This window comes from Staurois parvus, unplaced genomic scaffold, assembly GCF_062004578.1.
Source record: "Staurois parvus isolate SC_StPar_1 unplaced genomic scaffold, SC_StPar_1.0 ptg000294l, whole genome shotgun sequence".
Taxonomy (NCBI): domain Eukaryota; kingdom Metazoa; phylum Chordata; class Amphibia; order Anura; family Ranidae; genus Staurois; species Staurois parvus.
The window spans coordinates 4,590,371-4,603,346 of NW_028318090.1; the positions used below are offsets into that span (position 1 = coordinate 4,590,371).

At 50.0% G+C, this 12,976-nt stretch overlaps 1 protein-coding gene across 1 annotated transcript in view; it reads left to right on the forward strand.

Annotated features, from left to right (window-relative positions):
* The window catches only part of EMB (embigin), a 51,444-nt gene extending 39,603 nt beyond the window's left edge, over positions 1-11,841 (forward strand). Inside the window, exons 7-9 of the mRNA XM_089682700.1 lie at positions 10,050-10,083; positions 10,174-10,239; positions 11,474-11,841. Coding sequence (XP_089538826.1) covers positions 10,050-10,083; positions 10,174-10,231 — 92 coding nt within the window. The 3' untranslated portion in view covers positions 10,232-10,239; positions 11,474-11,841. The remainder of the gene's footprint in view (positions 1-10,049; positions 10,084-10,173; positions 10,240-11,473) is intronic.
* The last annotated feature ends 1,135 nt before the right edge of the window (positions 11,842-12,976 follow it).

Consider the following 12,976-nt stretch of genomic DNA (forward strand, 5'->3'; position numbering starts at 1 on the left):
AATTGCCGATATCCTCCACTCTTCCTACCACTCCATCCCCCACAGCTATCTCCTCCTGTGCCACCATCCCCTCCCTCCTAGATTGTAAGCTCCAAGGAGCAGGGCCCTCGAACTCCTCGTGTATCTCATTGTATTGTTACTGTACTGTCTCGTGTACTGTCTCCCATTATAATTAGAGATGAGCGAAGTATTCAAAAATTCGATTCGGCTGATTCGGCGAATTCGAGGAATAAATTTGATTCGAGTCGAATATATTCGCTGTGAATTTAACTTACAAAAGGGTGTTTCTAGGCTTCAGAGAGCCTTTATATTAGTGCAGAACACTGTACCTTTAATTTAAATGCCCTTGGAGTCTGCTGGGGAAGAGAAATAATACTGTCAGTCAGTATGACATGCAGATGAGTGCCGTCGATCTTAGAATCACCGCACACTTCACTCATTTGGGCAGTCACGGGGCCAAAACCAGAGTGTGGAGCCACAGTGTGGCGGTGGAGGCAGCAGCAATGGGAGGCCATACAGCACCCTATGACAAAAATGGAACCCACCAGCAGTGTGAGGAGACCTGAAAGTGGCACATGGCAGAGTGTGGCGATGGAGACAGCAGCAATGGGAGGCCGTACAGGGACCCATGAGACACTCTGGACCTGGCAGCAGCATGAGGAGGTGGTACAGGGGCCCATGGCAGATTAGGGGCCTGGCAGCAGCAATGGGAGGCCCGTAATCTGCCAGCACCCTATGACAAAATGGACAGCACCAGCAGTGTGAGGAGACCTGAAAGTGGCACATGGCAGAGTGTGGCGATGGAGACAGCAGCAATGGGAGGCCGTACAGGGACCCATGAGACACTCTGGACCTGGCAGCAGCATGAGGAGGCGGTACGGGGGCCCATGGCAGATTACGGGCCTGGCAGCAGCAATGGGAGGCCCGTAATCTGCCAGCACCCTATGACAAAATGGAACCCACCAGCAGTGTGAGGAGACCTGAAAGTGGCACATGGCAGAGTGTGGCGATGGAGACAGCAGCAATGGGAGGCCGTACAGGGACCCATGAGACACTCTGGACCTGGCAGCAGCATGAGGAGGCGGTACGGGGGCCCATGGCAGATTACGGGCCTGGCAGCAGCAATGGGAGGCCCGTAATCTGCCAGCACCCTATGACAAAATGGAACCCACCAGCAGTGTGAGGAGACCTGAAAGTGGCACATGGCAGAGTGTGGCGATGGAGACAGCAGCAATGGGAGGCCGTACAGAGAACCATGAGACACTCTGGACCTGGCAGCAGCATGAGGAGGCGGTACAGGGGCCCATGGCAGATTAGGGGCCTGGCAGCAGCAATGGGAGGCCCGTAATCTGCCAGCACCCTATGACAAAATGGAACCCACCAGCAGTGTGAGGAGACCTGAAAGTGGCACATGGCAGAGTGTGGCGATGGAGACAGCAGCAATGGGAGGCCGTACAGGGACCCATGAGACACTCTGGACCTGGCAGCAGCATGAGGAGGCGGTACAGGGGCCCATGGCAGATTAAGGGCCTGGCAGCAGCAATGGGAGGCCCGTAATCTGCCAGCACCCTATGACAAAATGGACAGCACCAGCAGTGTGAGGAGACCTGAAAGTGGCACATGGCAGAGTGTGGCGATGGAGACAGCAGCAATGGGAGGCCGTACAGGGACCCATGAGACACTCTGGACCTGGCAGCAGCATGAGGAGGCGGTACAGGGGCCCATGGCAGATTACGGGCCTGGCAGCAGCAATGGGAGGCCCGTAATCTGCCAGCACCCTATGACAAAATGGACAGCACCAGCAGTGTGAGGAGACCTGAAAGTGGCACATGGCAGAGTGTGGCGATGGAGACAGCAGCAATGGGAGGCCGTACAGGGACCCATGAGACACTCTGGACCTGGCAGCAGCATGAGGAGGCGGTACAGGGGCCCATGGCAGATTAGGGGCCTGGCAGCAGCAATGGGAGGCCCGTAATCTGCCAGCACCCTATGACAAAATGGAACCCACCAGCAGTGTGAGGAGACCTGAAAGTGGCACATGGCAGAGTGTGGCGATGGAGACAGCAGCAATGGGAGGCCGTACAGGGACCCATGAGACACTCTGGACCTGGCAGCAGCATGAGGAGGCGGTACAGGGGCCCATGGCAGATTAAGGGCCTGGCAGCAGCAATGGGAGGCCCGTAATCTGCCAGCACCCTATGACAAAATGGACAGCACCAGCAGTGTGAGGAGACCTGAAAGTGGCACATGGCAGAGTGTGGCGATGGAGACAGCAGCAATGGGAGGCCGTACAGGGACCCATGAGACACTCTGGACCTGGCAGCAGCATGAGGAGGCGGTACAGGGGCCCATGGCAGATTACGGGCCTGGCAGCAGCAATGGGAGGCCCGTAATCTGCCAGCACCCTATGACAAAATGGACAGCACCAGCAGTGTGAGGAGACCTGAAAGTGGCACATGGCAGAGTGTGGCGATGGAGACAGCAGCAATGGGAGGCCATACAGGGACCCATGAGACACTCTGGACCTGGCAGCAGCATGAGGAGGCGGTACAGGGGCCCATGGCAGATTACAGGCCTGGCAGCAGCAATGGGAGGCCCGTAATCTGCCAGCACCCTATGACAAAATGGACAGCACCAGCAGTGTGAGGAGACCTGAAAGTGGCACATGGCAGAGTGTGGCGATGGAGACAGCAGCAATGGGAGGCCGTACAGGGACCCATGAGACACTCTGGACCTGGCAGCAGCATGAGGAGGCGGTACAGGGGCCCATGGCAGATTACGGGCCTGGCAGCAGCAATGGGAGGCCCGTAATCTGCCAGCACCCTATGACAAAATGGACAGCACCAGCAGTGTGAGGAGACCTGAAAGTGGCACATGGCAGAGTGTGGCGATGGAGACAGCAGCAATGGGAGGCCGTACAGGGACCCATGAGACACTCTGGACCTGGCAGCAGCATGAGGAGGCGGTACAGGGGCCCATGGCAGATTAGGGGCCTGGCAGCAGCAATGGGAGGCCCGTAATCTGCCAGCACCCTATGACAAAATGGATAGCACCAGCAGTGTGAGGAGACCTGAAAGTGGCACATGGCAGAGTGTGGCGATGGAGACAGCAGCAATGGGAGGCCGTACAGGGACCCATGAGACACTCTGAACCTGGCAGCAGCATGAGGAGGTGGTACGGGGGCCCATGGCAGATTACGGGCCTGGCAGCAGCAATGGGAGGCCCGTAATCTGCCAGCACCCTATGACAAAATGCAACCCACCAGCAGTGTGAGGAGACCTGAAAGTGGCACATGGCAGAGTGTGGCGATGGAGACAGCAGCAATGGGAGGCCGTACAGGGACCCACGAGACACTCTGGACCTGGCAGCAGCATGAGGAGGCGGTACAGGGGCCCATAGCAGATTAGGGGCCTGGCAGCAGCAATGGAAGGCCCGTAATCTGCCAGCACCCTATGACAAAATGGAACCCACCAGCTATGTGAGGAGACCTGAAAGTGGCACATGTTTGGGGCATGATTCATGGCGGATTTAGTCAGTTGTGTCAGGAACTGGTGGTTTGAAATCCAGACTAATCCACGCCTGATTCATTTTCACAAACGTGAGTCTCTCCACACTTTGGGTGGACAGTCGTGTCCTCCGCGGAGTTACAATACCTCCTGCCGCACTAAACACGCGCTCCGATGCCACGCTACTGGCCGGGCAAGACAGCCTTTCAAGGGCAAATTCAGCTAGTTGGGGCCAAAGGTCAAGTTTCGTTGCCCAGTAGTCAAGGGGATTGTCTACCTCGGTTGGCAGGGTGCTGTCCAAGTAGGCCCAAGCCTGTTGTTTGAGGTCCTGCTCCAGGTCCACCTGATGCTGCTGCTGCTGCGGCTGGTTAGTAGTTTCCTCACTGCGCTGGTGAAGAAAGCTACTCATCATCGACTGCAGACTGAGGCAGCCGCTGCTGGTGGAGCTGCCACTGCTCCTACCACCCCACCCCTCCCCTGCTGCCATGGCAGCGGAACGCGAGCGCACAGGGCCCACAGTGTCTGAGGATGGACGTTGGCGCAGAAAGGCAGAGACCAACTGACTACATAGGTGGTTTTTATAGTACGTTATTTTGGCCTCCCTCTCAGCAGGTGTGAAAAAGGCCACCATTTTTGAACGGTAGCGAGGGTCCAACAAGGTGGACAGCCAAAAGTCATCCCTCTGTCTGATGGTTATTATTTGGCTGTCACTACGCAAGCAACCGAGCATGCTATGGGCCATTTGTGCCAAGGAATGCGAGGGACTCCCTGCCTCCATCTCCACAGCATACTGCCACGGTGCGTCTGGGTCCTCTGTCTCCTCCTCCTCCTCCTCTACCAGATGCTCCTGCTCCTCCACTCCTGTCCGCTGAGTGGAAAAACCACCCATTTCACTCAATAATTCCTGAGCACAAATGTCCTCCTCTACCTCCTCCTCTTCTTCCTGTCCTGCCCCCACAGGGGTCATGTGGCGTTGAGATCTGTGCGCCACGTCTACCGCACCCTGACCAGCCATTGTTAACAGCATTTGTTCCAGGACGTGCAACAGAGGAATGACGTCGTTCATCCCATAGTCCTGCCGACTCACGAATAGCGTGGCCTCCTCAAAGGGCCTGAGCAAGCGGCAGGTGTCACGCATGAGCTGCCAATGGCTGACATCGAAGTTACACAGGGGAGTACCTTTATCCGCTTGTAACATCAGGAAATCGGTGATGGCCTTTCGCTGTTCGTAAAGGCGGTCTAACATGTGTAGGGTTGAATTCCACCTTGTTGCAACGTCGCAGATCAGGCGATGCTGTGGAATTCCGTTCTGCCGCTGCAGCTCAAGGAGGGTGTGCTTTGCGGTGTAGGAATGGCTGAAATGCATGCAAAGTTTACGTGACATTTTAAGGATGTCTTGCAGTGGGATGGTGGATTTTAGGAACCGCTTGACAACCAGATTGAACACGTGAGCCATGCATGGCGCATGGCACAACCTTCCTTGACGCAGAGCAGACACCATGTTCTTTCCGTTGTCGGTCAACATGGTTCCGATTTTCAGTTTGCGCGGAGACAGCCATCTGTCGATTTCTCTGTTCATTACACTGAGAAGTTCCTCCCCTGTGTGACTACGTTCGCCAAGGCATACCAGGTGCAGCACAGCGTGACACCGTTGCGCCCTGCACATGTGATATGCCGGTCGGGTAATGGGACTTGGCACGGGGGTGGCGGCTGAGGACACGGCGGAAAAAGAGGTGGTAGAGGCGGACATCTTTGCTGAACCAAGGACGTGCAAACGTGGAGGCAAAAGCGGCGTGACCTGTCCAAGTTGCTGGTGCTGCTGTGCCGGCACCACGTTCACCCAGTTGGCCGTAAATGACATGTACTGTCCCTGACCGTAGTTACAGCTCCACACGTCGGCGCTGCCGTGCACTTTGGCAGAGACCGACATGCTCAAAGACTGGCCCACCATCTCTTCTACATGTGAATGCAGGGCTGGCACTGCCTTTTTGGCAAAGAAATGCCGGCTTGGCACTCTCCACCGCGGCGCGGCACAAGCCATCATTTCTCGGAAAGGTGCTGAGTCCACCACTTGGAAAGGGAGGGACTGCAGCACCAGCAACTTGGACAGGAGGACGTTCAGCTTTTGCACCGTCGGGTGCGTGCTCGCAAACTGTTGTCTCTTGGAAACGGATTCCAAGAAAGACTGCTGACGGAATCCGTGAAGAGGAGTAGCAGGAGAAGGAGCATCTGAACGAGCGGAAGATGCCAACGAGCGACAACTCCCCTCATCAGAGGTGTTGGAGCCTTGACTGGCTGATAGAGGGCGATTGACGTCGGGTGACGGAGCAAGTAACTGACCGGGTGATGGAGCGGGGGCTGGGGCAGGCAGAACCGCCGTATCTTTATCACGGTTTTCCCAGGCCACCAAATGGCGATGCTGCATATGCTGACGCAACGCTGTAGTCCCAACATGGGCCCCCTGGCCACGCTTGACTTTCTGGCCACATAGTCGACATACGGCTATGTTTACTTCCTCGGGCGGCTTGACGAAAAATTGCCACACCGCCGAGTAGGAAACTTTGCCCCCGCTACTCCTCACTGGCTGACTGCTACTTCCTCCGTGCACACCGGCACCACTACTGGCCGTGGTGGTAGGCTGCAGTGGAGCTGGTGCTCTACTCCGTGGCCGTTTGCCTCCACTGACACTGCTGCGACCCTGCTGCCTCCTGGGCAACCCACCGACTGTTTTGCTCGCTGCCAAGCTGGCACCCTCTTCTCCTGATGATGCGGAAGCAATAGCCTGATGACGACGAGGCTGCCAATTGCGATCAGCCTCATCATCATCAATTAGGGTCTCCGCCTCACTACTAGCCCCCTCGGCTGCGTGTGGGTCAGGAGACAGACCTGTCTCTAGACCGGCTACCGAGCCACTCTCCTCGCCAGTACTTCTTTGCCTGGCTGCTGAAGAGGCGGATGTCTCCCCTCGTTCCTGACCGCCCTCTGTTAGCTCTTCCTCACTGTACAGTGGGGCTGAGCCCACAGCATGCGATACTTCGCTTGGTGAGGGAACACCAAAGGACAGGGGCAGGTAGAGGACACGTGATTTCAGTGGGCTTGCTCCCGGGCCATGCCAACTAACGGTTGTGTCTGACGTACCCACCGACCGTTGGCTGTAGGTGTCAGAGGTGACCTGGGAAGAGGAAGACGACCGAGCCAACCAATCGATGACGGCAGGGTTGTCGGTGGAGACACGACCGCTGGATGACACCGGGAGCACTGGCCTCTGGCTGCGACTAGTGCTGCCTCGACCCCTTCCTCTGCTGCCACGTCTGCTCGCTCCTGAAACATTGCCTCCTCTGCCACTCCTCTGCGTGTTGTCTGACATACTCTTTAATTCTATAAGCACCCCAAAAATAACGTAACGATTCTGTGTCCCTCAGTAACAATTCTGTGTCCCTGAGTAACAATTCTGTGTCCCTGAGTAACAATTCTGTGTCCCTGAGTAACAATTCTGTGTCCCTGAGTAACAATTCTGTGTCTGTCCCTGAGTAACAATTCTGTGTCTGTCCCTGAGTAACAATTCTGTGTCTGTCCCTGAGTAACAATTCTGTGTCTGTCCCTGAGTAACAATTCTGTGTCCCTCAGTAACAATTCTGTGTCCCTCAGTAACAATTCTGTGTCCCTCAGTAACAATTCTGTGTCTGTCCCTGAGTAACAATTCTGTGTCTGTCCCTGAGTAACAATTCTGTGTCCCTCAGTAACAATTCTGTGTCCCTCAGTAACAATTCTGTGTCCCTCAGTAACAATTCTGTGTCTGTCCCTGAGTAACAATTCTGTGTCTGTCCCTGAGTAACAATTCTGTGTCTGTCCCTGAGTAACAATTCTGTGTCTGTCCCTGAGTAACAATTCTGTGTCTGTCCCTGAGTAACAATTCTGTGTCTGTCCCTGAGTAACAATTCTGTGTCTGTCCCTGAGTAACAATTCTGTGTCCCTCAGTAACAATTCTGTGTCCCTCAGTAACAATTCTGTGTCCCTCAGTAACAATTCTGTGTCCCTCAGTAACAATTCTGTGTCTGTCCCTGAGTAACAATTCTGTGTCTGTCCCTGAGTAACAATTCTGTGTCCCTCCCTGAGTAACAATTCTGTGTCCCTAAGTAACGGTTCTGTGTCCCTAAGTAATGGTTCTGTGTCCCTAAGTAACAATTGTGTGTCCCTAAGTAACAGTTTTGTGTCCCTAAGTAACGATTCTGTGTCCCTAAGTAACGGTTCTGTGTCCCTAATACAGAGAGGTCTGTCTCTCTTGAATGACCAGAGGCAAATGGAGAATTGTAAGATGGCCGCAATTTATAGTTCCATCATTACACAGTGCTGGCTGGCTGGCTGCTGATTGGCTAATGCGATCACATGTCATGAATGAATGCATTATGGGTCAGCGCGCCTTGTCTGCGCGCCTTCCCAGAGATCCCCGCTCCGTCGCCGCACATGTCGCCGCCATTTTTGGAAAAATTTCGATTCGCGCATCCGAAGTCTGCTAATTTTCGGATTCGGCGCAAATCGAAATTTTCCTAATATTCGAAACGAATTCCACTTCGCCGAGTTTGATTCGCTCATCTCTAATTATAATGTACAGCGCTGAGCAAACTGTTGGCGCTATATAAATCCTGTATAATAATAATAATGTCTTGCAAATCGCACCTCAAATCAGGAACTCACCTGACTTTAAAATCATGCGACTTCACTGTAAGACCTGCGATTTCAAAGTCGGGATCAGTGTTACTGGGGTATAAGGAGAGAAGGGCATTGAGGTTTTCTAAGCAGCGGTAGCATGAGTTCCGGACACACAGTTAGCCATGGGACATCAAAGAATGTTTTTCAAGACTCAAAAACCTAAATAAAGGTATAATTATTTGACTTTGTGATGGAATGAGACATGTAATATCTTCTGTGTACATGCTGGTGATGGCACAAGGTTGGAAGCACACACACGTCTTCAATGTCTTTGTATGCTTTAGCATTGAAAATGCACTTCACTGACAATATGTGTTCATGTGTCCTTGTGTTTGGCATAGTAGAGGACTAATGCACATAAGTGCATGTTACATGAGCTTTTCATGAGCTGCCATTGAAGCCTAAGGGGTCAAAAACACGTGCCAATGCTTTAATTTCCCTTTTTGTCCCCCAACATATGGGAAAGTGCAAAAGAGTGAAGAACCCTATTGAAGAGAATGGCAACCTTTTTGTTGTGCATGAGCCTTGGTTCACATCTATGCATTTTTTGGTGCATTTTGCAGAAATGCATTACAGTGCATTTAACATGATTTCCTACAGATCTAGTTCACATCTGTGCGTTTTGAGCCGGCGGGTTTTCTGGAAAGGGTCAGGGACTTTTTTTCATGCAGCAGATTGTGTTTTGTGTGTAATAGAGTTCAATGGACCCGCACCAAAAATGCAGGTAATGCATTTTTTATGTGTTTTTGTTGTGTTTTGCTCTTTTTCAGTTCTGTTCATGTAGTGCGACTCTGATGCGACTTTTCACTCTCTGGCACTTAAATCGGAGTTCCAGTTGAAAAAAAAAAATAAAAGTCAGCAGCTACAAAAACTGTAGCTGCTGACTTTTAAAATACAGACACCCATCTGTCTCTTGGTCCAGTGATGTCCTCACCACGGCTGGTTTCCCCAGGTGTCTTCTATGCCTGGCGCTGGTATCTTCAGTGTGGGCACCCGGCTGTGGCAGCTTGCAGCCCACTGGGCATACACAAGAAGCGCTGTGAATGGTCCTGTAGTCTTCTGGGACCTGGCACATGTCCCAGAAAACTGCAGGGAGGGAGGTGGGAGGACAACTTCCGCTTCTGATCACCTTAGGCAATCGCAGTGAGAATGGGAGCAGGTACCTATCAAATTCCGGTACCTGCTCCCTAAAGGTGCCAATCCTTAATGGGGAGTGGGGGACAAAAGGTTAAAGCGAAATTTCCCCTTTTGGGTGGAACTCTGCTTTAAGTTGCGTCACAGTTGCATCAAACTCACATCAGAGTAGTGCAGGAACCTTTATGTGTCCAAAGTCACATTTTTGTAGCTAATAGGAAAGTATAACAGTTCTGTTCATGTAGTATGACTTTGATGCTACTAGAGTGCCAGAGAGTGTAAAGTCGCATCAGAGATGCACTACATGAACAGAACTGTCATACTTTCCTTTTAGCAAGAAAAAAATGCAAAACACGTCAAAAACGTGTGTTCAAAAATGCCCTGGAAATACTCATCAATCTAAACCACATAGATGTGAACCTTTCCTTTAATGTGCATTAGGGAACATGCATTAAATCACACAGGTGTGAGTGGGGCCTTGGTTTGGACAGCATGCATACTCCTTTCTGAGACACATCAGATGAAGATAGAAATAGGTAAGGGTCAATTTGTAGACAAGCACAGTAGTCTGTAATTGTTTAAAAAAAAAAAAAAACAACTTTGTGCATATGATGGTGCCCTAATTGTTCGGAATTATAGTGATCTATAAATGTATTATCCATTCTTTGTTTTTAATGCTACTTTAATTCTCTTCTACAGATGTTAAAAGTGAAGATGAACAAATGACACACCTGTAAGAACCTGCCAATGTTTCTTCATTACTTATTAGTCTCATTGTGAAATGTCTAATATTTAATATTTGTAGTTAATGTTCTTTTTTTAGAAAATCTGAAGAAAACGGCACAAGTGAAGCAAGCACCACAAGACAGAGGAAAGCTTAATATATAAGGTAATTGAACTTCTACTTCTATATACGTGATTCTGCACTTCTGGGTAGGGGGCTTGCCAGCTCTCCGCTTCTGCTGTGATTAGTTACACCCGAAGCTCATCAATGGGTGCTGGCCATTGGATGACCGCCGTCACCCATCGATCGACAAGGAGACACACTGGATGGAGCTCTGAATATGTAAACAATGCAGAGCTCCATCCTGTCAGTGGGAATGTGCTGGATTTTGTTTTCCTACAAAGCAGGGAATAAAATCCAGCACATCCCTTAGTAAAAACACGTAAAAGTAAACACAAAAACACTGGTTAGGCGCACAGTTAACCCTTTGATCGCCCTAGATGTTTTTCCCCTTCCCAGTCAGTGTTATTAGTACAGTGATAGTGTATATTTTTAGCACTGTATTAGTGTGACTGGTTCCCACAAAGTCTCAGTTAATGTACGATTATCGCAGCAATATCGCAGTCCCGCTATAAGTCGCTGATATCCGCTATTACTAGTATAAATAAATGATCTAGTATATATCCCATAGTTTGTAGATGCTTTAACTTTTGTGCAAACTAATCAATATACATATTAGTATTGGACTAAATTTATGAAGAAGTTTTTTTTTTTTTCATTTTTTTTAATATGTTTTGTAGCAGAAAGTAAAAAAATATTGTTTTTTCTCCAAAATTGTGTTTTTCTGTTTATAGCACAGTGGTGATCAAATACCACAAAAGAAAGCTCTATTTGTGGGGAAAAAAATGACAAAAAATTAATTTGTGTACAGAGGTTCATGACCACGCAATTGTCAGTTAAAGTAATGCAGTGCCGTATAGCAAAAAATGGCATGGTTATGAAGGGGGGGGGGGGGTAAATCTTCCAGAGGTCAAGTGGTTAAAGTGATTCAAAAGGTAATTTTTTTCTTTAAAATAACAAACATGTTATACCTGCCTTCTCTGTGCAATGGTTTTGCACAGAGCAGCCCCAATCCTCTGCTCAGGCCTCCCACTGGTGCTTGTCCCCCCCCCCCTCACCGAGTGCCCCCAATGCAAGCTGCTGTCTCTGGGGGCACCCGCGCATGCTCACTCCTGAACAGCACCTGAGCAAATGTTCAGGCCAAGAATAATTTGAGTTGGCCTGCTTATCTTGCCCCCCCCCCCATTTATTGGGATAGGTGGGACTGACTGTAAATAAAGTTGATGATGCAATGTATTCTCTAGTTGGTGTACTGATTTATCTTCCTTTCTTTATGCAGAGATGCAGCTCCTTTCCACAGAACTATCCAGCCGACGTCAGCAGTCTTCAGTATGAAACAAAGTTTTGGCTGCAACTTCAACCTGTCCAACACTCTTGAATGTCCGTGGCTTCCAAGCAATAACAATATATGCATACTATAATATATATGCTGCTAACGTACTGAAAAATAGATTCTTGCCTAGAATATAATTACAGGTGTGGTTGTTGTGTTCAAATCCAGCTCCAGCCAAAACTGCTTTACTATAGAGTAAATACAAGTCAGGACCTCTGCAAATGTTTTCTCACTTTCTGTGACCTGATTGCAGAGATTTCAGTACACACTGATATCCGCTGTGTCATCAATAAACCCACTAGTCATGGTCCAGAGTTCACTTTGTCCTGTTTGCAGTCACCGAGGAACTTCTGGGAACTATAATATGTAAATTACTTAAAGCAGGGCTCCACCCAAAAGGGGAAGTTCAGCTTTAAAGATTGGTTCCCCATGAAGGATTGGCAACTTTGGGGAGTGGAGGTACCCTAAATTGACAGCTACCCGCACCCACTTCTGCTGCGGTCACCTAGGACACTGGAAGTGGAAGTTGCCCTTCTCCCCTCCCTCCCCGTAGTCTTCTGGGACACGTGACGGGTCCCAGAGGACTATGAGACCATTCAGAATGGGCAGTGCTACTTACGCATGTGCAAACTGTCACAGTCAGGTGCCCACACTGAAGATGCCAGCACCGGGAACACCAGATGTCCGGTAAAACGAGCTGCGGAGAGGATACTGCGGGATCATGGGACAGGTAAGTGGCAGTTTTTTAAAAGTCAGCAACTACTGTTTTTGTAGATGCTAACTTTTATTTTTTTACAGTGTGACTGGAACTCCTTTTTAAAGTGGTTGTAAACCTCAGACATGAAATATGAACAAAGCATATCCCTCTATAGTGTGCGCATGTCTCAGTCCAGAGCACTAAGTGTTATATCTGCCTCTTTCCTATGCTATTAGCATGAATCACGTATTCCTGACACCAAGAGAAAAATGGTGACAGGCGATGGACCTCCAGCACACAACCTGTGATTGACAGCCTCAGCTCTGTTCCTGTGTGCTGTGTGAAGGGGGGGGGGGTGTCTCTTCCCTCCAATCAGATTTCAGAGCTCTCCTCACTGATATAATGTAAGCTGCCCACCCGCTGCTTTTCAGAGCTGAGAAATCCTGTGTACATTCTGTACTTTGAATGGATGTAAGGGACAGATGGCTGCAGATGAACAGGTACAACTTATGTAGGATGATCTGTTTTATGTCTCTGTATCACCTGAGCTCAGTCACTTCACTGGGTATATGTGAAGGTTTACAGCCACTTTAATTCCAAAAACCTAGGTGAAGAACAAGCCTCATATGTGTTTGTTCTTTGAGTTGTGATTGAAACGTAAGCTTCTGTCTGCTAGTTCAGATAAACGGTATTTATGAATGCAGCAGAAACCAAATACCATTCAGTGATGCAGGTTTGTATTTATAATATAA